Genomic DNA, 26,914 nt, shown 5'->3' on the forward strand with positions numbered 1-26,914 from the left:
GCTAATTTACTAATTAGCATGAAAAGTTCCATTCATTGAGTTGGACATGTAAGTTTTAGTTTTTGCACTGTTCAGACTCTAAAACAGATAAATCCCTTTTCTAACTGCCTGTTTATGTCAGATGTGTCCCAATTTAAGTGGTTAATTTCACAGGTCCTCTGAGGAGAGAAAAGAAAATGTGTTATTTTTCTACCAAAAAAAAAGGTAAAAAACTTTTTGAGACTTAGAACAACTTAGATTTATTAAAATGTATTCTAAGTATTAAGGTGAACCCTGGAATTGAATCTCTAAGACCTAACACCCCATTTGGAATAGAAATTAGACAGTCTGGCACCTAAAACCCGAGAGTCCCACCACAGTAGGTATCACACACATCATCTTACTCATAATATATTGGTCTATATTTTTAACAAGGCCACTGATAGGGATATTCCACCTACAGACAACTGGTTAAAGCACCCCAATAAAAAGTGGGATATATAAAAGAAAACACTTTCCTGAGCACAAGAGCTCATTCAGTCCTAGGACAATGACTTGGCTATAGTGATTAGGTGAGGAAGCTCTCTTAGAAGGTACCTCTTTGGAAACAGTTGTCCTTACGAGGACAGGTATGTTAAGTAAGATCCTATAATGGAACTGTGACTTTTTTCTAAATTAGTAAAACTATTTCTGATCATAATTAAGTTTCTGAACTTAATTTTTCAGCCAGTGTCAGAAGAGTTTCAGAGTGGAGAAGGATTTGGATATATTGTAGCCTTCAGACCCAATGGAACGCGTGGGTGGAAGGAAAAAATGGTGACATCTTCAGATGCCTCAAAATTCATCTACAGAGATGAAAGTGTCCCACCGCTGACACCTTTTGAGGTGAAAGTTGGTGTTTACAACAACAAAGGAGATGGTCCCTTCAGCCCTATTGTGGTCATCTGCTCAGCTGAAGGAGGTCAGTTCAACATGAAGTTAAATCATGAAGTTAAATTGCATTTTGTGAACTATATTAAGCCTTTTATATATAATGCATGCTCTTTTTAAACACTTTTTAAACCTTTAATTACAATTTCTTTGCAGATGTGCTAAGTAACATTAAACAGGTTTTGCAGAGGAGGAAGTGAACTAATTTGCCAAGTTTACCTAGAAGGAAATTACAAAGGTTAGGAATCGACTTCAAGCCATATCAGTCATAATAAAACAAAAAAACAAAACAAAACAAAACAAACAAACAAAAAAAACCAAACCAAACAAAAAAAACAAAAAAAAAAACAAAAAAAAAAAAAAAAAACAAAAAAAAAAACCAACCCAAAAAAAACCCAAAAAAAAACCAAACAAACAAAAAAAAAAGCCATGAAGCTTTATCCTTTATATGAAATCATTAGCCTTATTTTTAGTTCTTTGCTCTAACACTGAGCAAAGAAAGGATGCTATTTTCTAATGTTTCTGTGATTCATGATCCTTTTTTTGATTGGTTAATCAGACAACAGCTCAAAAAAGAAATAAATTCACTTATGAACGTTCATTTCCTAGTTAATGCACAGAAATAAATTTTGTTTTAATTTTTTTTTCATTAGTAGAAAATTCTGACTTTGCATTAATGTCCCAGTCTTCAATGTGAATTATAGGAATAGCTCCCAAAAAACAAATAAAAAATATTTCTTGAAAATTTATATTGAGAATTGCTATAAATTCTAAACAGCATTTTGTGGAGCAGAAAACAACCAAACAGAAACAACCAACAAACATTAATTGGTACTAGTAAAAGAAGTTGCTCTGTTTTGACAGGACCCAGTGTATGGAAATTCCCACGCACAAAAAAGGCAAATAAATGTTATCCACAAGAATATTTTCAGAAGCTCCATTATTGAAATTTACAAATACCAGTTTTTCTTTTCTATACTATCTTGAGTTGTTCCACTGTCTCCTATTAAGAGAGTAAAATTAGCAGAGTCCTAGTGCAGATGAGAGGAATTTCATACTCTCTCTATGAAAAAGTAATGTGAAGATAATAATATTTCATGTAAAGCTGGAAAACATTAAATGTTATTTCATATTAACCCACAATAAATCTATAACTTTGGAACCATGACGTAGCAGACACTGTCTACCATTATTCTCTCACAGTAATTACAAAGATTGGAGCTGCTGTTTTTTGCTAAAACTAGTCCCAGTAACTTGGTTTCTTCCACTTTCTGAATCATGATTATGAAGTAGTCATATTTTTATAAAAACAATTACATTTTAAAATGTAAAAATTGCACAGTACATGTTGAAAAATGTACAGTTGACTTTCCTGTTCCTCGATGAAAATTGATACTGTGAGGCCAATTGTGTTTATAATTTTTAATAATTTCATACTCTAAGCAGAAAGTTCTTTGCAAATAAAGTTTTGCAAAGGAAGGGAGACAAACACTTCATTTTTTTTAGCAGCAAAAGCTATTTTAACAGAAGCTGAATGCTGAATTGTAATAATGATTTATTATACCTGTGCTTGTTATTTGGACAAGACTGGAAATAGAATAATTATTAATATATAAACGTTTTTGTCTATCAGTTATTTTAAAATATGAGCTTGAAAAAGGTCTTAATAGAATAGTAGAATTAACTTTCTCTAGAAACCAGCTTTTCTGATTTTAATTCAGTAACTTGAAAGTATCTATCCATTATAGCTTTGCTAATTCAGTCTCTGTATGTGTCTGTACATGAGGAATTCTATGGGCCTAAATATTTTACAAGACATATTTCAGGAAAAATATGGGATGCTGTGACATTACAGTACAAAATTAATTTATAAAAAGCTTTCCTCCAGAAAAAAAACAAGGTAATTTACTGAAAATTAAAAGGAGTAAGGAAACAATTTATTACAGCTAAATTCTGGGCAATATGAAGGTTGAGGACAATAGACATTGTAGTTTGCTATGAAAATGAGGAACTGCTTTGGAAAGAGGTATGGACTGTCATGACTAGAGAGCTAAACAATGGAAGATACAATTTTTCAAGGATTTCTACTGAACAGTAGATATTAAATAACAATTGACAGTACAATGTATTATGGTCCTAGGGGTGATCCAGCAAAGCCTTAGCTTACTTGCTTTTCATCACAGATCCAATTCTTTCAACAAACATCTAGAGAAAACAATAGGATACAATTATTAAAAATTAAGGTTTTATGTTGCATATTACAAGTTTTCCCGCATCTACAAATGGATATACAATTGTTTAATGACACAACAAATTTGTCTAAGAAAGTCTAAATCATGTTGCCTTTGCTAAGCACACTGGAAAAAAACATTTTCAAGGGACAGATTCTGAACCATGAAGAAATCTCGTATTAAGAAGGAATGCATCTCCTTTTTCTGACTATGACAGCACATTGTGTGATTCACATTCAGAGCCCTATGGTAGTGGCTCTGAGTTGTTCTTAACCAAGCAACTTGGCAGGTGGTGTTGAGTAAGGTGTTCCCTCAGTGAACACAACAGACTGCCCTCCAATTGCATAAAGTGATTCTGTCTGGGGCAAAAGGCTTAAAACATTGCCTTTGAAGTATAAGAACTCAGAAATTTGATGAAAACACTGAGCACTTTTTCAGAAGTAAATGGAGTGGCTAAAGTTTTTCTCTCTATTAAGTCAGATAATATAATAGAATCATAGAATGAGTTGGAAGGGACGTTAAATATTATCAATTTTAACACACTGCTGTGGGCAGAGGACCTTCCACTAACCAAGTTGCTCAAAGTCCCATCCAGCCTGGCCTCAAACACTTTCAGGGATGTGGCATTCACATCTTCTTTGGGCAACTTGTTCCAGGGTCTCACTAACCTCACAGGAATTAATTTCTTTCTAACAACTAATCTAAATCTCTCCTCTTTTAGTTTGAATCCATTTCCCCTTGTCCTGTTACTATGTGCCAGTATAAAGTATCTCTGCCTTATTTATAAGCTTCCTTTAAGTACTGAAAGACTACTAGACAGTCTTACTGGGGCCTTCTCCAGGCTGAACAACCCCAACTCTCTTAGCCTGTCTTCATAGGAGAGGTGCTCCAGCCCTCTGATCAACTTCATGTCCTTCCTCTGGACCTGCTAAAGCAGGTCCAAGTCTATCTTGTGATGAAGACACCGGAGCTGGATGCAGTACTGCAGGTGGGGTCTCAGCAGAGCAGAGCAGAACAGAGCAGAGGGGCAGAGTCCCCTCCCTTGCTCTGCTGCCCACAGTGCTTTGGATGCAGCCCAGGATGTAGTTGGTTTTATGGGCTGTGAGTGCATACTCCTGGCTCATATCCAGCTTTTCATCCATGACAACTCACAAAGTCCTCTCTTTATGGCTGCTCTCAATTAGTTCTTCTCCCACTCAGTGTTTAAGACTGCCCCAAATGAGGTGCAGAACCTTGTACTTGGCCTTGTTAAACTTCATGAGGTTCCCACAGGCTTCCTTCTATAGCTTGCCCAGGTCTTTCTGGATGGCATCCACTCCTTCAGGTGTGTCCAGCTGCAGCACTCAGCTTGCTGTTATCTGCAAACTTGCTGAGGGTGCCCCTGATCTCACTGTCCATGTCACTGATAAAGATATTGAAGAGCACTGGTACCAAGGCAGAGCGCTGATGGACACCACTTGTCACCAGCCTCCACCTGGACATAGATCCAACAGGTATTTAGAAGACAGAATTACACCAATGGTCACTAAAACATGAACAACAGTGGTGACCAAAAGTTGAAGAGGCAAGAAAGTCTACCTGGTCATAGATACTTTAAGACCTTTTCCTCCTTCACCAGTCTTTTGACTTTATAAAAATCACCACCAGAATATAGTTAATGGGAAAGACTGTCCAGGTGCAGATGAATGTAATGGAAGAATAGAGAATAGAGTGGAGAATCAGTTAAAAAGGTTGTACAAAACTAGACATATAACCCATGGAGAAAAGAAAAGCAAATATATGTGTGACTCTCTAGAAAAGGTGTCTTAATTCAATAGGAAAGTTTGAAGGAGAAGCCTTTCCTGGAAAACTTAGGAAAGGAAATAAAGCACGTACTCAGAGAGAAAAGAAGAAAATAGAGGTCACATGTTAAAAGGGATGATGGGAGCCAGGAAGCAATTTTTAAGAGGGAATGAGGATGTTGCTCAGAAGATGCAGGATAGAAAAAAAGATGCACAATTACCTCAATAAGAAGGCAGAACAAAAAGAGACAGTAGACATTTCCAGCAGCATGGAAGGATGAGCCTGAACCTTACATGAAGGAAAACTTTAGTAACAGAAAGAGACATGAGGGCACGGCAAATTAGGCTACCTGCCAGGAGAAAGGTTGCAGTGTGCAGGCCTGAGGCTGAAAAGGATCATGAACAGAACAGAGAGAAATCTTCTGACCATACTTTCTGTCAGGAAGATAAGGTAGCAGATTCTTGCTAGAAAATACTGAAACAACACTGAAATTCAGTGTGGGTACAGATTATTTTTATCCACAGAAGAAAAAAAAAAAATTGTAAAGGCACTAGACACTGAAAATAAAGCAATGAACAAAAACAATGTTAGCACTGTTTGTTACAATGTAAACATTTATGCATTTTCTTTTTATTGATGGCTACATTCCACCTAAATACTGAGGTATAAGAATTCCAAGATTGCTAATACAAGCTTTCAGTATCAGGGAAAACCATATGCAATCTCTGTGTGGATTTAATTCACTGGGAAATGAAAACTGGGGAAATCACAAATATAGCAATGAAGAAGGAAATACAAGTGTGAAGGTATGGTGGCAAGAAGATGGAAAAGGCTGTGCTAATAACAGTGATGGCCAGGCTGGCTTTCTTTAACAAACATGGCTAGACAAACTATGAGCTACACAGGAAAGACAAAATAAAAGTAAGAAGTTGGATGTCATAACATGCTGATGATGTGATAATGTATCAGCAAATACAAAATCAATGTTTGGATAAAACAGAATAACCTTGGGTTCCATGTAATTTTGGAAAAGGGCAATTATAAAAGCTGGAAGTCAAGCTAGAGGTCAATTGCTGGTTTCCCTGATCACTTTGGATGCTGAGAAAGACATTTTTAATTGTTGAAAAATATTAAAGAATGCTGTTATTTATCAGAGAATTTAGTTGTTCAGAGTAGTTTGGATAGTAAAAACTAATTAGTAAAGACTAATGACCTTGTGTTCTGGCTGTGCTAATTAGCAGATTCTTTATCCAGTACTGACTAAATGAGAAGAAATAACGGTACAATAGCCTTGTTCTGATGAATAATTAAGACACTATAGAAAAGCTGATCATAACAAATAACAGTGGAACACGTCATCATTAAAAAGCAGGAAATTATTTTATTAACTGGAATTAACTGTTGAAACTAAAGATAGAAGTGTTTTGGAATGTCTCTAAGCAAAACATTTAACAGATATTTGAAGTTTATACAGCAAGAAATGGTACAATTCTGAGACAGGACATTAAATCGGAGGATCTATAGATGTACCGTCTAAAAGATATTCAGAATAAGTAAAAAACATACATAATACAGTCCAAGTAATGAAAAGGATAAAAATAATACAAGTATAGACAAAAAAATAAGGTTCATTTTTTTTTTTAAAGTTGGGAAAGTATATAAGGCATGAAAAATTGAAGTAAGGAACTGATGTTAAATATAATCAAGGAATGGAAAGCAATACTAAAAAACTTTATCATTTATTTTAAATAAATAAGATTATATAGACAGGATAGCTAATAAGAACGTGAAAGTGAAAATTTCTATATCTGTTGTGAAAATTTCTGGTATTGCCAATTGTCAGAAATTCAACCCTTTCCAAATTAAACAATGCAGAATTTGCTATTCAAATGCACCATAAATAAAATTTAATCTGTTTTTCTACTCAGGGAGATAAGATAGAAATTACACATAAGAAAGACTCAAATGTTTTAATTTACATCAGGGCATTACTCTGATAAAACCACCACGTCCTGGGGCAGCACAAATTGCCCAGAGTCAACAGGGATGGTGCCAACAGCATAATGCCACAGATAGCTGTATGTCCGTGCTCAGGGAGGTGCCTTGTCTCTCTGTCCCTATTTAGCTTACAGGTATAGATGCAGCCTAAAAGCACAAGGATAAATATGAATTAGAGTACTCTACCGGATGGAAATAGATGAGAATATAAAAGGAAATAGAAACAAGTTTCTGGGAACCCAACTAGTTTCAACATGAGTTAGGCCTTTTATAAAGGGTTTTTGTGATAATGATTGTCATAATGGGTGATACAGGATCAGTTCTGTTCATTTCAGTATCTAATTTCTCCTTCAGGCATTGACAGAATTATCTCCACAACAATTGAAAGATCTATAATTTTGATAAAGCGAGTAGCGAATACTACTAAAAACTCCTATATAGGAAATAGAAATCCCTGAGCAATACAGGGTAAAGCCTGAAGACTCTCACACTCACTGTTTAAAACCTCCTGAGGGACCCTTCTGTATGCACTTCTGTAATACATACAAGATGCAATGATACTGCACAGAGCTTTTGTTCTTGCTTTGTATGAATTTGTGGTAATTCATTGAGCCAATGGAGATCCAGAGCTCTCAGTTATCTGAAAGTCAAAGGACCATATGAAAGCCATTGCAATTTTGTTTCTCCATATTTAGACAAATAAATTACTATTTTCTTTTCATTCAGAGGAAATAATATGCAATTACACACCTTTGAATCCAGCCTCAATTTCTTTTATTAAAGTCTAAAATTCTTGAGGTCCTGTGATTCATTTCATAGCTAAAGCTGAGTTACTTGGGGTTTAGGTGAACCTGGAAACTAATTGGCAGATTAGCTGTAAACTACAGAGGGTTATTTCCTGATTCTGCCAGATTATCTGTTTGGAGAGATCCCGTGAAAGCTCAGCTAGAGCTGTCTCCAATGACTTTTTAAGGAATGAAATCACAATCCTGACATGCAGGAGTTTATTAAGCGCTCCTCTGATCAATGGCACTAACCCCATGGGAAGCAGATGTGCAATCAATATAATGGGCATACCCCCCACTCACATGCTGAGGGTAACTATGTCTGCCATGTCACTTGATGGAAACGAACCATTTGTGTTCATGAAGATGGCAACACTCCTCTGGTAAATTCTTTGTGGAATAAGGCAGCTCCTTATTCCCAGGTGACACTCCACTGTGTAATAAATATGGGTTATTCCACAGGGAAGAGAGAGTCACATCAGGATGTACACTGCGAGAAAATGTGCAGGAGAGCATCATTACAGGAGAAGGTTTCAGAATTTCTATCCAACAAGAAAGAGTACTTCAGCACTACATAAAAAATATTCAGGGCAGAAGTCTTCACTTATAGCTCATTCCAATGCTCTTCTAATTTTTCTTCTGTTTTAAAGTCTTCTGCAAAGACACTGGTCAGAGAGAAGGTGAAATAGAAAGGACTTGTGGAAAAGTGAGAATTACGGTCTGTCCTGGAAACAGTAATCTTGTTTCTTCTATTGTGGAAATTAGATCTTTTTTACCATTTTGAGCACAAGATTCTCGAGAAAGTTCTATATCCTGCAGACACACATTTCACTGTAGATCTAGTGTAGTCCCCCATTTCTCAGAAATGGAAAAAGCTCACTGAAGGTTGTCTGATTTGCTAGATAGTCCATGTGGCTATTTCTAGCAATGAAGCAAATGCTACCATTTTCTTTACCTACAGGTTGATAGAAGAGGGATGAATTTTCCTGATTTTCCTTCTGATATATCTCTTGTGGATTTTTCCACATAGAGGCATTATCAGAGAAATAGTTCCTGGCTGAAATCCCAAGATCTCAGCAATGAAGGACTGCCTGCAGTCATAATGCAATTGCTCAGACTGGGGTTCTTCAAATAAGAGCTCGAATTTTGAATAAGATTATTCTGTTGAAATCCTTTTTGGAATCAAAATAAGAACTGAACAGATACGAAGTGATTGATTGAGTAGTCCTGACTGAGGCTCTGTTTCACAGAAGAATTAAAACAACATAAATTTGAGTAGGCTCTTGAACTTGTTTTTTAAGGTAGATCATGTGGAAATCCTTAAGGATTAATATTTCAGGAAAACAGATCAGCTTATAGTCATAAACAGGTACAACAAACTGAGGGCTAGTAACTGATTCTTTTCTTTACTTTCCAGTGTCAAAATTCAGGATTCCCTGTCTGAACATTAGCAATGAAATTAGTGTAAATCCATGTCCTGCCATTTTACAGCCATCCCAAAGACCTACATATTGATCATGTTTCTTTAAAGTGTGATTGCAGCACAGGGAAAGACAGTGTTTCATGGACATTGCACACAGCCTTATGAGAATTTGCTGTACTGCATCTTTAATTCAAACAGGGAATATTAAAGAGACTATTAAAGATGGCCTTTTTTCTTTCTTAAGGAAATATGACCTTAGGTAGACACCTATAGGTTTAGCATAATAACAGGATCTGAAGAAAATAATATGATTATAACATCAGTGACCGTAAAAGAAAAAGCTAGTGAACCTATGAAACTTATCATTAGTTTAAGATACAGAGAACCTATGACATTGGAGTGAACCACAGACTGTATTATATCACCAGAAATTATATGGTCCTCATCATATCTGAATCAATAAAAAATGCTATTTAGTCTCCAAAAACTTTCAGACAGTCATCCTATATCTTATTCCCAAAAATATAATTTCTGCTGTTTTGCTGAACACTATTCTCAGTGTCTAATATCAATGAAACTGCAGTGAATTATTTCTGAATATGTGAGAAATACATTTTCTTCACATAAAAAAAAAAAATCCAAACTATTTCTGCTCCATTTGTTGAAAACATTTTTAAAAAATATCAGATAATATTCTATTTATACATTCAAGCAATGTATAAACCACTCCTACTGACTGCTATGAAGAGGAAATGATACCTGCATTTATAGAAAATGTAAAGTCTGCTAACCAACATTTTGTGTACATATCAAATTATTTATACCACTGCAATCTTTTCTGACAACAAGGTAATTGCTTCAATAATACAAAAACTAGAAAATAGCTTTTGCCACACAAATCTTAGTAGTACATAAAATAGAAAGCAGGATGTAACTGTTGAACAAAAAATCATGTTGTGAGCAATATATTTCTTCATAATGCAATTCTTTCAGTATTGAATTCAAAAGATCATTTCTCTTATTCCTGAACATATTTTTTTATTCTTTATTACCTAAAGAGTTCCAAACATATTTTATACTTATTAGTAATGCTCATTGTTGGCAAACACCACTTCGTATCACATCAGAATGACTTATTTTCTTCAGATGTAAATTAAAAAAGAGATCAAAAAAGAATAACAAACATTAAAAGTCTGACATCAAAAGGGATGAACCATGTCAAAAATATTTGTAGGGCAACAGTGCTAGAACAACATCTGCAGAGAAAGGACGATAGTTAATGAGTCAACACTGATACTAGGTATCTTACATATTAGGTGGTTTGATCACTGAGAAAAATATGTAATTTTATCTCAGACTGTTCTGTAAGGAGACTGCTTTTCTGCAAACCCATTAAACAAGTCCCCAAAACCCCATTTTTCATAAAGCTCTTTGATGTGTCTCTCAGTGACATAAAACCAAGACCTCTGCCTGCCCTTCAGGAGCAGATCAACATATTAGAAATGTAATTTGGAACATTAGGCCAAGGAAGAAATCATAGGTTCTGTGACTAGAGGTGAATGTGAATTCACATTTTTGCTAAGTAAACTACACCAAAAAGGTGGAGAAATGCCCTATTGTGTGCTGCACAGTATATGTAGAAGCCTTGCATCCACAGCTTGTCTTTAAGAAAGTTTTTAGTCATGCTTAGGTAATAAAGCCAAAGACCCACAAGATTTCCTTGACTCATGTGCCAGTCTCTTACAAGACAATTTTTGGACTCATCACTCCCAGTGTACTGTAAGAGGTGATACAACTGAGTGGTGGGGTGCTCAGTAGCCTGTCATGGCAAATATCTGGGGACTTTTACTCAACTCCCCAACCACTGAAAGATGCTGGGCCTCTATAAAGCATTCATTGATGTGAAAGTACAAAGGCAAACATGCCTGTGACTACACTGTTAGGCAAGTGTGGTGTGTAAAGCACCCTATAGCTTCAGTGAGCATCCTGGCCATGCCTCAGCATCACCAAAGGGCACCCAGCCAGGCTGGAGGACAGAAAGGATTATCTGTTCCAGCTAATCAGGAGATCAGGACTGCAGAGTGTTTTACAAATAGCATGGAGATAGAAACAACAACATAGGTCCAATCGAAACAAACACAGGTAATCAGAGGGACGGACATTAGGTCTTGGTGCCTTTATAAAAATGTGCACCCAAGGCCTAAAACAGTAAATGCTCCACAGCAGAGAGAAGGTCGTACATCCCAAACACCGGTGCCTGTGACTTTGAGGATATAATAACATAGTCTTATAAAAAGAATCTTTCACATAGTATTTCACTACATTGCTGGGTATCACTTCCTACTCAGTATTGCCCCAGGGCAGGACTGACTGAGCACCCCAGCAAGGCATTGCTCATCCTGAGCTGACAGAATGGCACTAAGAAGCCACAAATAGAATGAATGCTCCGTTTACAGCTGCAGTTAGGGCTGTGAAAGGGGTGTGTGGAGGCAGGGGACACATATACAAATATTAAAGCTGTTTAAAAAAATCACAGACAAGAGATTCTGTCACAGTTTGCTGCACCCATCATCAGTGATGAGATATTGATGTAGCATGACACAAATAAAGAAATACAACAATAATAATCTCTTCATCTTGTTCAGTTTTTCATGTTCCCCCTAAGTGTCATACCTTCTTGCAAGTATTAAGGTAGAATAAAGGAAGTAAATGACAGTTTCAGATGGAGTGTTTTTGATAAATACAAGCTGTTACAGTGGAGGTTTATTGTTTCAATTTTTCTTAATACAGAACCCACTGCTGCTCCCATCGATGTCAAAGCTACGAGTTTATCTGTATCAGAGATTCTTGTTGCGTGGAAACATATTAAAGAAAGTCTAGGAAGACCACAGGGATTCGAGGTATGAACACAGAATATCATAATGAGAAGTCTTGTTGCTTTTGAGAGTGTTGCATTCTGTTAACATGTGCAGTAGTGAAACTTCAATAGGAATTTTTCTCGTTTTAGTCTACATACCACTGGCTGTGGAACAACAGTCACAGCTGTAGCACCAGAACATTTTTTATTTATTTGTGCTTGAAAACTGTTCAACACCAGTTCTTGTAAGAACTCTTTGTCACTTCAGAAAGAGCTGAAAGAACTGCAAGTGACCCAGCATGCATCATTCACAGGCTGGGGAAAATTAGGTATTGACTGTCTCCAGCTCTAAGAGACCAGTTCAAACTTGTTATTTACTGACAGCAATCAGGACAGAGAAAGGAGAGAGCCTCTGCATCCATGTATTCTCATCCCACAGCGGCCGAGGGACATCTGCTGGGCAGACCGTAACAACAGGATGTCAGCAGGGAAGCAGCAGCTGCACAATCCATAAATAAAGCGCTGCTTAGAGACAGCCCTTCCTGACTTGGGAGAGTGAACCCACCCTGTCAAGGGACCTCCTTGCACTTTTGGATACAGTTTACAATCCAAACTTCCAGGAACAGATCAGATCTATTAGCACACCTGTCTATTCTTTTGGGCCACCACCACAATCCACTTTGTGGATCAGGCTGTGCTGATCCTCATTAAATAGTCCAGCTAAACCAAATTAACAGATTTTGGGATGCAGGCTATTTGTCTTGCTTTAGACCTTTGTCTGAATGAGTGCTGACTCATTCCTGATTTTCTACAGTAACATTGAAAAGAGAGTAAACATGTAGGTCTAAGGTAGGCACCAATCATGCATGTGGGTGCATGCATATCAAAAGATAACTTGTGATCTACTAGCATAGGGTGTCTCCCTGGTAGCATCTCTGGGCAACTACAGGGACTGGTGGCTGTCACTGATAGCCTTAGGAAGGAAATGTAGGTGTCTGGGCAGCACCAGAGTCAGCACCTTCTCCAGCTCAGCCTCTGGCTGGCCAGCCACAACCAGGACAACATTTACCTCATATCTCAGATGCAGCCTGTTAATATTTTTATACCTGTTTCTGTAGCCTGTTGATATATTGGATAGCAATATTTCTATTAATATCTAGCACCTTGCAAATGGGCTGTGACTTTGGCATGTCCCCTCAGGTCTAGCATTTGTTTAGGTCTTGCTCCATCTACGTCTGCATGCTGAACTCTGCTAACCCTCTGTCAGTTTTCTTTCATTGTTCTTTTCTCCCACTTCTTTCTTATATTAAATATATAATGAATATTCTATTCCTTTGCACATAGCTTGCCTCATGCAGCAAAAGTTATATTTGACCATTTTACCTTTAAATCTGCTATTTATAAAGAGAACAAAACTGTATCTGATAGAGATGATATTCATCTTGCAAATGCTAGTCCTCTCCATGTTGAAGTGTTCCACTTGTTAGTAAGCCAACTTCAATCTTGAGACCAGTCTTTTATCATCTGAAATAACTTACTTGCTGCACCCTGTCTTTTTTCTTTTCAGAAAGGTGTCTGGTTTGGTTTTTTTTCTCAGCTATCTTAACATCTTTTAAATTATACCTACTGTTTTCACTCTTATCCTCATTCCATCGATCAAAATAATTCTCAAAATGTTCTATTAACTTTGCATTACATATTTTAAAATAAAAAATAGGTTTTCTTTCTAAAATTGAAATTTATTTCCCTAGAAGCTTATCCTTTCATAATGTGAATGGATTTTTGCATTTACTTGTTTGTCACATAACACTTCCCTTAGCTCTACAGGTGTGTCCTAGCAATAGATGGCTGTTACAGGTAGGACAGTGGGCTTGCTTTGTGTCAGAGGTGGTCTTCTGTATTTGGAATGTGCTCTGACCTTTGGAGTTTGGCATACTCTGACCCAAACAGTAATACTTGACAGCTCTACATCTCTCACAGATTTCTCAGGTACAAATCTGAAAATGCCCATTAATACAGGAGAAGTTACTAACAGTGAACCTTATTAATAATTTGGCTACTCACTCTGCTGTACACCAATTTTAGGATTATGGCATGAAGATTACAGAGTAAATATTTCAAGCCAAGGACCTGCAATTGACCTAACCAAAAAAAAAATGAAATATAAAAAAAAGGTCACTGCTCCCTTTCACCTCCTCCCATGCAGGAATTAGAGGAGCCTTCTAAGTACTAATACTTTTTAAGGTACTACCTTTATCTGGGGAGATAAGGGTGTTTTTTCCTCCCCATCCTACCAATCCCCATCCCGCTCTTTCTGTCTCTGTTCATTTAGCCAGAATTCCTCTGCCCACTTTCTGACAGACAAATCTTCCATGGAGTAATTTACTCGCCTCCATCCTTACAGGAATGATTACAGTCTGAGCAGCATTTACTCAGTAAATATAAAAGTAAATGTTGCTGTTCTGCACAATTCAGCAGGTGAGAATAACTTCTTAGGATGGTATTGCTAGATCTTTTAAATTCCATTTTTGGGAAGGATTTCATCAAAAAGGAGGTAATGATTTATAGGATCAGTACAGTGAGTCAGTGTATTATAATATTCACTTAAGTACACTAGATCCACACTATCAGCCCAATTTTCCTAACATACTGACAGTTTGCCTTTAAAGCATCCCCATAGTGCAAAAAGGAAAGGAGTCTGTGTAGGAAGATACTGGGGCTAAAATCCACCCTCCACAAAAAAAAAAAAAAAAAACCCAGAAGTACAGAACAGCTTTATGTTTTCCATATTATTTACTTTCTTAAGAGTCTCTTTCACTTGTTGGGAAAACTCTCAATTTCAAAACTGATTCTGAAAGCTCATCATTTGTTCAGTGCAGTGGAAAACAAAGCCTTAGTACTCCCTTATCCACAAACAGCAAATAATAGATAATGCACAGAAATCCAGTAATTTTGATAAAAGGATGAATTAGCTTTTTTCAGTTTTTCATTTCTTTCCTAACATAGAATTATTATGGGACACAAGTAAAAAGCTGCCTTCAGTTCAATCTGCATGCAAAACAATCTGACTAGCCATTCTGCTTTCATGTCTCAATTCGTATTCTGGCTGTGGTCATGATAGCAGTGACAACTTCCTACACAGTCTCCACATTTCTGGCCTTTTGGCAACAGCATTATAGAAGGGGCAGCTATTTTCTTAACACTTGAATGTCTGGGCTTTAATCAACCAAAGTTACAGAATATTTACTAAATGTGGACAAGTTCACGGTGACCCACTTTCACTCTGGCCCCGCTTGCACTTTGTACTAAGGAGTAATGAAAGGCAAAGGAACTTGTCCAATTTCACATTGTCATCCTTGAAAGGCAATGTTATGTCACATGAGTTTTATTCAAGGTTTGCTGCCCTCATTTGCATCTTCCAAAGCACATATTATTCCTGCCTTCAGTACAGGTTTGTCAGCTGTCCGCCCGACCTTACTAAATATATGCCAGCTACAGTCTGATAAAGTAGAAGCAGCTCAAAAATTTCGTTAGAATTGCGGAAAAAATATAGTGTGTTGTTCGTACTTATTGTTTGGAATTTATAAACTGAAGGTTATAAAATCTATTTGAGCCTGAGGCAATATTTCCTTTTTCGTTCACTACTGGTAAGGAAGGAAAACAGAAAGAATTACTCACTGGAAGAAAAGATATTTTGGGTTTCTTTTTTCTTTTCCAGAAGGACAAGGCTAATACTTAAGTATTACTGAAAAAGCTCATGTGTTTTTTGCTGGAGTTCCTCTAAGGGATAAGAGTTTGATTAATGCAATCAAAATAGCAACTTGAAGCAAACAAATAAATAAAATCAAAAAATTAAAAAAAAATAGAATATAAAAAAAAATCTTGAGTGCCATTTTCAGAGAGGATTATTTGACATAATAATTTGGTTTATTGTATTATTTATTTAATAAAACCTTATTATGGCATTACAAAGTGAATTGCTCAATATTTTGTTGTTTTTCAGTTGCACTTTATCTATTTTTATGATGGAATGGATAATTTTATCTACATGATACTGGATCTTTTTTCTTTTAATTTAGTGAAATACACCTTGAGGTAATTTAGAAAGAGCATATGGATATTTTAACCACAGCCTAGAAAAGCAAGACAGAAATTCTACTTAATTTAGACTCTTACTTGATATGTTTAATTTGTAGCTTTAATTTTCTGTGGTCAACAGGAAGAATATTCAGCCAGTAACTCTGACTTTACTACAATAATGAAGATGACCTGCAATTAGATCAGATGAACCTATGACAGGACTGTATAACCTAGAAACCATCTTAGAGAAAAGAGTAGTATCATTTAAGATACCTTTTAACTTAAAATTTCAAGGAAGTGGTCTGCAAGTATCAGAGGTAGAAGAATTTTAGACAGAAATTATTTTTTTACCAAGATTTACTTTAACTATTGCTTAACCCATGATCAGAGCAAAGTAGGTTGCTCCTCTCCAGCTCAAACGGATGGATCTCTGGAAATCAGGTATCAAAGTTTACTATTATTGGGCTAAAAACAACAGAAAGTCCAGAGAAAATGTAAAATTTCACAAACAAGAATGCATTAAACAGACAAAATGCTTTCTTCCCCCCTTTTTCTTTCAGTTTTCAAATATGGACTACTTTTTTATGATTTATGCTTCATGCTTCATGCTATTATCAATATTCAATGTTATCAAAACAGGTTACTATGAAAACCTGTTCTATGTTATAGATCCCTTCTGAGAAGTTTAAATTAAAGTTACAGAAAATAAGATTTTAAAAAGAACCAGCAAACACAGAGAAGAGTAAATAAACAAACCCTCTATTTTAAGATACATCTCTCACTTTTAGACATCTGAAGTACCTCCATTTCAGTTCAAATCAGTGTAAATCCCTACACCATCTACCTCAGTCAACAGTCATTGGAATTTCTTTGTTTTATAACTACTTCTTTTATTTCCTTTGGTCATCAACGAATGTGTTATGTGTTGATGTTAGCATGTGTTACCACAAAAGAAAAAAAAAAAAAAATAAAGAGATCAAAGTTAATTCATGAACATTTCATTAGCATGAGACATGATGTGTCCTGTGAATAAACACAGCTACTTGTAATTTTGCTCCTGGCTTTCTAGAAAAAGGAGAAAAAATTCAGTTTCATTTCCACCCCTGTTAATGTTCACCTGTGTAAGCTTAGTCAACTCCCTTTTCCTTTCTGATCCTTTTCTTGTTGGATCTCCAGCAGACTGCAGGGTCTGGATGATAGGGTCTCCAGGACACATGTTCCCCCTCACTGCCTGTTCATACAGTGTTCAATACTGTGCGGTTCTCACCATTTGTACATCAAATTTGTTAAGATGCATCACGAGTAAAATGAATCTGACTGATCAAGAGATAATAAGCATTGTAGATTCAATAGTAGGATGTGAATAAACGGTTTTTCATTCCTTTTTCTTTTCAAGAAAAGAAAACTGACTATGAATAGGTGTTATTTCAGATATCAGTAGCTTTGGTCAAGTATTCATCCAGCAAAATACCTCAGTGAATCACACTTTTTTCAGAACAAGTGGTGACTGCAGTTAGATTTGTGAACTGAGCTGTAATTGATCTAAGAATTAAAGCAACAGCTTTTTTACATGAGATAATGCAGGCACACACAAAAAAGACAAATACTTGAATTTTACAGTTGAAAGAGCGGACTGTGAGCTGACACAAATATACCCTCAATCAAAGTTAACAGAGTACTTTTCTCAAGTAAATATAGGACCTCAAATGTATATTTTTGCAACCAGATCTTTTTTTCTGGCAGTCCTAATGCAATTAGAAAAGGTCAGCATCGTCCTCATCAGTCTTATTTTCCTGTGAACCCCTTGGGGTTTTTTTGGTTCACTATTTCCTGGAAGACATTCTCAAGAGTTCTGTCTTGTCCATGACCTTTTTTCTCAGAGGAAAAATTATCCCAATACAATGTAAATAACTTATTAAGAAATAACCAACTTCACACAAATGGTCAAAATGTGGAAGAAAAGCAAGTAGGTCTCAGCATGAATAAAAGTAAGCTGAGTATAGGTCTTTGAATGGCACATTAGTGACATCTCCTGTTAGGCAAAATAGGGCCCCATGAGAATTGCCTTACTTGTGTAGCGCGCCTAGATACATTTTCTCCACTTACACCCTGCAAGTGCTTGGTCCCTGAGAAAAAGGCTGGCCAGATTCTCAGTTCAGCTTTATAACTTCTTTGAGATTATGATAGATTTAAAGATATTAGAGAATAAGTATTAAGAACCACCAAAGATCATTTAGGGGTTCATTTTATGTCTGAAAAGGATGGGCATAAGCATACCATCAAAACTTCATTTACCAGAAACCTGTTTATATCCAAGAACTAAAACTGAATCCATTTCTTCCTTTTTCTTCTGTTAAGCTTTTTCAGATGATTAAAATATTTCCATCATTGTTCTATCATTGCCTATTCATTGGACTGATAAGAAATCTGGATCTGAGTTGCACCAGGCCAAGGGAATATTGCTCACAACACTTAACTGATGCAGTCAGAGTTTTCCAGGGTGAACGTAGGTATTCTGGTGACCTACCAGAGGATGAGTTCTCCTTGAATGTTGTCTTTCAATGATGAGCTCTCCCTGACAAAGTTCACCCTCTCCTCTTCTGTTTTACAGTAACCTCTTCCATGTGCTCCAGGTCACACCACAATATTCCATGTCTTGCCATTTTGGAGAAGAGAGCACTGAATGGCTTGAGGTCAAGCTGCAAATCCCATATGCTTAAAGGGGTCTGATAATCAGAAAAAGACATAAATGGCAAAAATACCCTCCACAGGATAATAAGCACAAGCATCTGGCAGCATGAGCTTGTCAGGTGCCTATATCAATCCTTCATTTTGTTGCTTGTTGGCAGGTTGGTTACTGGAAGGACATGCAGCAGGAAGAAGCAGCAGAAAAGGTCAAAACAGAGGGAAATGAGTCATCCCTCCTCCTGACAGGATTAGAAGGAAACACATTATATCACCTAACAGTGAGGGCATACAATGCTGCAGGGTATGGACCACCTAGCACTGCTGTGCATGTAGCAACCAAGAAATCCCGTAAGTAATCTCAGTACCTTTGCTAAAAGGAAGAAATCTGGGAGCAACCTCTGTCCCCTTGGTGTTTTATTTATTAAGAATGTATAATAATCAAGAATAATTTATTGCTTTGATGTTTAGACATAAATTCATATGACTTTGCATTCATAACAAAGGTTAATTTCCTAGAAAACAAGGCATTTTGTGCAAAGGGAGAGAAAAGAGCTCAAGTTCATAAGCTTTATGTAATTAGTGGGGTGGATGGAATAAATACACTATAATCTACTAAGTTACACTCCTGATGAAAAAAAAATCATAAATTTTCCATCTAGAGTTGGAAGCCTGGTAACACTACCAGTTTTAAATATAAAGAGACTAAAATATTTTTCTTTTGTTTTTAAAGAAACTACCTATAAAAATATATATGTGTACATGTTTTTTTTTTTTTTCTTCTCAGCTCCCAGCCAAGCGCCAGGCAATATTATGTGGATACAGGATGGCTCACATGTGTCTCTTGGGTGGGAGCCAGTCAGACCTCTAGCTAATGAATCTGATGTAATGGGATACAAGGTTAGTGCTTCCCCTTCCTTGCTCACCCTTCTCTTCCAAGAAATTGCTCCTCTTCTTTATTGGCTTTTTTCCCTTTCTTGTTCCCCTGTGCAAGTGAAGCATTCTCTATAAACTGTCTCCAAACAGCTCTCACTGTGAGAAGCAATAAATAAAATTAAAATGAGAGACATGTCCCAACATATTTTTGTGTTGTGATTTTCAAATACCAAACTCTATCTGACTCCCCTCTATCTCAGGGGGTCAGTCCATCCTCTCTGAGTCAGCAATGGCTATTAATAATACCAGACTGCAATGAAATTCCTAATAACTCTTCAATTCAACTGTGTTTGCAGTAGGATTTGGAGAAAGGCAGAATAATGACATATCTTTAATTTACATTAAAATTAATATTTTTTTGAAGCAGAAACACAAGTACTTCAGTTTGTTTTGTGATCATGTTAGTGATGGTCAACAGCACTGATGGTAACCTCTGGAATTTAAAGTTTCGAAGTTTTAAAGATTAAAATCCAATTAGCATTTAAATAACAAGTCATAAAATCAGAATTCACTGCAATACCTTAAATAAATATCGAATGATTTCAGTGTTTTTAGAGAGTGTGGAGTCTGGGTTTTTTCAGAGCCCATATCAAATCATTTTGATGGACTACAATCTCATATCTCCTCTGATACATCAGGAAATATCACTGAGAAAGTATAAAATGGTTCAAATAACCAAAAACTGTTCTAACCTTTATCAAAATAGTTGATATTCTGAAATAGCAGAGTTGACTTCTTTGGTTTTTCACACCTCTCTGACCTTTTCAATTTTCTCTGGGAGCAGAAACTCTTATGCAGAAATACTGAAAAGACAGCTACGTGCTGACTTGCTTTCCTCCCACACACTATAAATTTGTATTGAGTTTCACAGGAAATGCAGGGACAGATCTGATCTGTTGTCAGTGGATTTAGCCAGCTAGGGTAAACACAATAAATACATTATTCAGGCTATTTTCCTTACATTTGAAGTTGAGTTCTTGATCCAAAAATGTGAATATCAACATGAAATTTGGGATAAGAATTTGACCCAAATGGAACTCAAAATACATTTTGAAATTTTGGAGATAAAGTTGTGCGACACCTAATGCTGAAGAGAGTAAATCCTCTGTCTTTGCTCTAGGTCATAATCTATGTGCTTTCACATTCATGAATCTCTATAATATTTTGCTATTATTGTTTTGAAGCCACTACAGGAAGGGAAGAGTAAAAGCAAAGTCTATTCAAATACAATGTCAAGAAATCCCTAATGAAAGCATGAAACTGTTATCATTGCAGTGATTGTGCTATCTAAATGTCTGGCACAGAGCTTGAATGACCACTGTGACCAGTATCTACTTTATCCACCACAGGTGTTATTTCGGCAAGAGGGCCAGAGCAATAGCCAAGTTATAGAAACACAGAAAACCTCTGCAGTGGTACTTCTTCCTGATGTTGGGGTCTACATCATTGAGGTCTGTGCAGTCAGTGAAGGAGGGGATGGTACTGCAAGTCCCCAGATCAGAGTTCCATCTTTTTCAGGTAAGATTACACTTATATTTGAAAGCATGGTGATTATAGCAATGCTCATTAACTCTTATTCTCTACCATAAAAACAATGTTCTCACAATTCTTTAGCTATTAAATAAAAGCATTGGTCTGAGTCTTTAGTTCTTTAGAAACAAAGGTATTTAGTGACACATGGGATGTTTAAGATCATCTGAGGCAACCATGGGAGGCTGATGAACAAAGATGATTTATAGGAAACCTCTCCCTTTTGAGGATAACATCTAAAAACCTACCTGAGCTATAGATGTTTATATGTGCACTAGTGTCTGAAACAGCAATATAGTCAGCTGGGATGCGATCCATAGAGACTAGCACTGGAGCCTTGACAGCAATTCAGCTAATCATCTGAATTTTAGTATTAAGACATGAGCACCTAAGGACATCTGCAATGTCCTAAGGCATCCCAAACAGAACTGGAAAGATGGGGTGTGGGACTTAGGGGATACACACATCGTTTTGTACCACCAGCCAGAGGTGTACTATGTAACACAGCTTAAGTGTCTTGGATTTAGGTAGCTGACCTCAGTGTACATGCCTGCTTGAGAATAAGCTGAATTTCTCTGTAAATTCCAGTGACTCCCTTGCACAATTATTACTTTATTTAATTATTAACTTGTAGCAGTATTAAAGTGTTATCATTAGGTAAATTATGATGTCTAGCTGCTCTCTCCTCAGCTACTGTGATATGCTGAAAGAATTTAAAATATCAATATTACAAAGGTAAAAAAGGGATGGGAGGATTAGTGGCAAGAACAACAAAGAAATAACATAATCTTTGCCTAAACACAACAAGACATTTTAATTATGACCTTCTGATAACACTTTAAAATTTTATTAAATATTGTTCTTTGATCCTTAAGGTGCACTAACCAAAAGGTGTGACCCTGAAACTTCAATCTAGAACTACAATTTCAGCTCTAGTCTGGTCACAAACTGCAGTGCTATCATCAGAATGAAGAAGACACTAATCCCTACCCCATGGAATATTTATTTCGTATATCATAATACTAGGCCACAAAGTCCTCCATCTAATTAGACTATGCATTTCACATTTGTTTCATTTAGGACAATTGCTGTCCAAAGAAACCCAGTCTGGTTCCCTTCCCATCTTGTTGCCACTACTACCCCAGAGCACAGTTCCCCTTAGTATGGCCTTTTAAGAGAGTGCTGTGATCAAAAATCAACACTGCACTAATGGGCCAAAGACCACTTTTTCCTCTGGACAAGGCTAGGGATCAAGGACTAGCTTTCATTCCTTGTTCTGGAACAAAAATTTGTAACTCAGGGCAGCTTCTGCAGCTTAATGCTGTTTTGAAGATTAAGACGCAAAACCATATATCCTTTTGGAATTTCCTATTAATTTGCAGACTGAATATGAGGATCCAGCAAGTTGCTGTAGGTATCATCATAAAATCCCATCTGTGCAGGGAGCCCATTTTGTGACTGCAGTTCTCATACAGTAATCCATTGCCTAAAAATTAGTCTTTTGCTGAGGGTAAAAGATATAAATTTGGGCAAAAGCTAATATCTAAATGTATTGAGGACCATTTGCATATTTTTTTTCTTTAATTTCTTTGCTTTTCATTTCAGGAGGGAAAGTAACAAGTGCTCAGTCCACCTTACATGTGTTGTCTACTTCCTCATCCTCTGTAACACTGCTTTTGGCATTGATGGTACCTTCGACCTCATGGTGAAGGCTGCAGAATTTGTTGATGTTGTTATTTGTTTGCTTTAACTTGATGACACCAAGGGATGGAGTTTTATGTCTGTGGAGAAACTGAAAACTCAAGCTAATACTTAAAGACCCATCAAAATGCCTGTGCTGCACTTAGAGGAGTGTTGGAGACACGGTCAATAATTCATCAGGTTTTTATCTCTTCTTTATTTGTAAAAGTCCTCTGGGGAGGAGACCCTTCTTGGCCCAAAGATATGCAGATTGTATGTAATAAACATTTGTAAGCAAAGGTAATTTCTGTCATATGTATTTCCCTTTTTTAATAGGTTCAAATTTGGTGAACCCAGTCATGCATCATCAGGTGTTTAAAGGGTGGTGTCTAGTGTAGTACACCTGTATGGTTTGGAGAAAAGAAATCCTTTTCTAAGTATAGAAAAAAGTTTGATACAGCTGGTTGCTCCTACTCACAAGGAAGAAAAACACATTTTATATACAAAGACCTCTGCAAAATTAAAGAATAACTTGCTCTGAAAATATATAATACGTATACATTTAGGAAAAGGAATTGTCAATGAAATACTAGACAACTTACCCCAGAACATAGCAAAATGGAGCAGAAAATCCATTTATTTTATTACTAGGTAAATGGAAAATTATTAAATACAAGCTTAAGAGGAAACCAGTCAGTTTTTGTCAAATATCACAAGCTTTCATGTCCAATGGAATTTTCAGTAGAAAATAAGAAATCAATTCCTACTGCAGATGACAATGAAAATTCCACTGGGCATTTAAACATTATATACATTAAGCTACTAAGAGGAGAAATAAAGCAATGCAAGGAGATAAGTCTACTTTTCCCAATCACTTCCCAGGTGTAACTTTCTTTTTCCTCTGAGTCCAATTTTTGGTAGCATTCTATGCTTTTCAGAATGGCATTATCCATATATCTACAGACTGCAGTAGGATATATTTTGAGAATTTTGTTTCTGACAAAAAATACTTGGAAAAATGCTACAGAGCATCATTCCAATTATTTATCTAATTGGCTCCATTTCTATAGTTTACTGGAGATTATTCTTGTAGGTACTGTGTGCTATCAGTTCTAATCCCCACTTTTTGCTGTACCTGACAATTTTTTACTCACAATTTGGACAATTTTTCTACATTGGAAGACCTTCCCATGTACTGGAACCTGAGGAAAAATGACTCCCAGGGAAGATGGCGTGGATGTTTGTACAATCATGGTGGGCACAGTGTTATGAAGGGCAGCATTTTGCTAATACCTCTGGGGACTGTGCCTAGGAAAAACATTGCACTGCCTGGGAAGAATCAAGTCAAAAATGGTTAACATGAAAGTCCCAATAGCGTAGTTCTTCTAGTTGTCTATCCCTCTAAAACTTTTGATGAAAACCTATTTTAGTCGATGGGTTCCCAATTCAAAATGCTCTTAATTTTCCGATTCACTAGCAAAATATTTTTTGGCATTTAGATAATACACTGCAACTGTGCTTTTTCTCATCTGCTTCAAAATAGCAACCAAAAAAGCACAACAGAGATAAGAAGGTGAAAAGCTGATAATGACTAAATATTTTTGCTCTTGAATATTTTATCAGTAAAATTTTTCAGAGGAGGTTCAACTGAAGTCTTTGCTACCCACTAATATTTTAAATAATTTTCTTAAAAAATGGTTTTTAAAATTGCTTAAGTCGCCATGTTGCTCAGAAAACAAATGCAGGATAGTTAGCTAAGAATTGACTGTAGATATATAGAAAGAGGCCTTCTATATCTCTGCTTCCGGAAAAGCCTTTGAGATCAAAGGAAGGTGTAAAGTACCTTGCTGCTAGAGCAAACTCATAGAGAATAACTACCTGCTGTCCCTTGTAAAACAGCCGCATTGCTACTGTGCAGAGAGCCTGCATCAGCAATCCATCATCTGCCAAAATGTCAAAATAAATAAGAATAAAGTGATGAACCAAAAAGTCAAATGGCTATTTTATAAATTAGTTATGCATAATTTCCTCTATTTTTTTTATACAGTTGCTTGCCAATGCAGTTCATTTCAGAGTATTCAAATAGGCTATATTCACTGCTGGTGGCATTTGGTTAAACATTCTGATAACAATAAATGGATATGCTTTATAGGAAGAAAAATTCTGATAAGGAGACAGAGCTCCATCTAGACACATCTCCCTCTCTAGTATGAAGATACAAATAGAAATACTGAACATACCATCAGGTAATCTAGTTGTATTGCAGGGACAAAAGGAGGTATGTTTTATATTCAACATGAAGAGAATAAGTATTTTGCATCTTAAATATATTAATAAACATGTTTTAAATGTTTAAGTACCTATGTATTACCTATTTGTTACTTTGTAGAAGATGTTTCCTTATCATGACATTTTTAGTTGCAAGGGGAAGCTTTTTCCTTTTTCATGTAAAAGCTTGTAATAGTGCAGTCTGGCGTCACTGAGGAGACTGTATTTTTGTATAATGTCACAGGATTTGTTCAGAAAAAAAAAATAATTAGAAAGAAACCTTGTTTCACAGACCAAAAGAAAGTTGCTGTCATGGCCCATATCAAAATGTTGGATATATTGTATACAATCTGTATATATGCTATATATAATGGTATATACAATGTGGAAGACACAGTAATATAATAGTTTCTGTGTACTGTTCTTGTAACATTAGATCTTTTTAATAAATTATTCTCTTTTTATTGACTTTTATCTTATCTCCTGTCATCTCCTCAGTTATACTCATAGAGTCCAAGGTGACACAATTGTTTGGTTTTCAGCAGCAAGAACCTTTAAATTACATGATTTTCAAGAAGAAAGAGATGAATCTGCAATGGTGAATTTGGAAAATGTGGACATTAAAATCAAATAATTTTTGGCATCATTTTAAATTCACCTAAATTTTGGATTTCCCAGGTAAATTTTTTTTTACAGCTAAATAACTGGAAGGTAAAAGAAGGCCTGAATTCTCAAAATGAAACTACACCTAATGAAAAGTGCAATATAAATCTGCAATTTAGCATCAGAGATAAAGATTCTCTTTCTTTAAAAAGTCATGAACAGAAGAGAGATTTATATTAGATTTTAGGGAAATCTAACCTTTCCTAGGAAGGTGGTGAGACTCTGGCACAGGTTTCCCACAGAAGTTGTGGATATCCCACCCCTGGAAGTGTTCAAGGCCAGGTTGGATGGGGCTTTGAGCAACCTGGGATAGCTGAAGGTGTCCCTGCCATGGCAGGGTGTTGGAACTGGATCATCTCTAACGTCCCTTCCAACTCAAACCGTTCTATAATTTCCATGAAAAGAAGAGCTTTGTAAGGAGGTCACCAAGGTAAATCCTCAATGTACTGAGTTATTACATAGTTTCTGGGCCTTCTCTGTAATGTTCTGTCAAGTGTCACTTACACCCCATGCCTCTACAGGGAGGCACAAAAGCACAGTGTGGTCATGTCATGTTCAATTGAAAAGTTCAGTTGCTTTGTCTTATACTTGAAATACTTTGTGTGACTAACCACAATAGAATATCTTTCAAAAATACATATACCCTTTTGAGAAAAAAAAAATGCAACAATGGATAACCCAATTATAGCAAATATTTTTTGTTAGTTTTATTTGAGCTCTTAATAATCCCCAGTCAGTCCTTTATGAAATGCATATTTATGTTAAATGACTTTGCAACACAGTACAAAGTCAAAAAGCCCATCCTGAAAATAAAAATACATTGCCACAGTCATTTGAACTGAGACTTCAATTAAAAAATGGTTATGGCTTCAATACCATATTTTATCAGGACTTCCATTAAATTAGTTATTAATGTCACAGAAAACTGTAATAATCTGATTTTGCTGATGTGGAGAACTAGGCATATTGAAAATCTATATCCTATCAGAACTAGTACTAAACTACAGCACACTCTTGCCCTGTTATGGCCATCATCTCAGTTCCTCTGGAGATGAAAGACATTTTGCTTCTTAATTATTTCCTGTGC

The 26,914-nt window shown here is 36.2% G+C and overlaps 1 protein-coding gene across 1 annotated transcript in view; it reads left to right on the forward strand.

Annotated features, from left to right (window-relative positions):
- Positions 1-23,161, forward strand: part of CNTN5 (contactin 5) — a 238,293-nt gene extending 215,132 nt beyond the window's left edge. Inside the window, exons 18-23 of the mRNA XM_053969809.1 lie at positions 706-940; positions 11,919-12,028; positions 18,915-19,101; positions 19,538-19,650; positions 21,036-21,204; positions 22,822-23,161. Coding sequence (XP_053825784.1) covers positions 706-940; positions 11,919-12,028; positions 18,915-19,101; positions 19,538-19,650; positions 21,036-21,204; positions 22,822-22,925 — 918 coding nt within the window. The 3' untranslated portion in view covers positions 22,926-23,161. The remainder of the gene's footprint in view (positions 1-705; positions 941-11,918; positions 12,029-18,914; positions 19,102-19,537; positions 19,651-21,035; positions 21,205-22,821) is intronic.
- The last annotated feature ends 3,753 nt before the right edge of the window (positions 23,162-26,914 follow it).

The sequence above is a fragment of the Vidua macroura genome, chromosome 2, assembly GCF_024509145.1.
Source record: "Vidua macroura isolate BioBank_ID:100142 chromosome 2, ASM2450914v1, whole genome shotgun sequence".
Classification (NCBI taxonomy): Eukaryota; Metazoa; Chordata; class Aves; order Passeriformes; family Viduidae; genus Vidua; species Vidua macroura.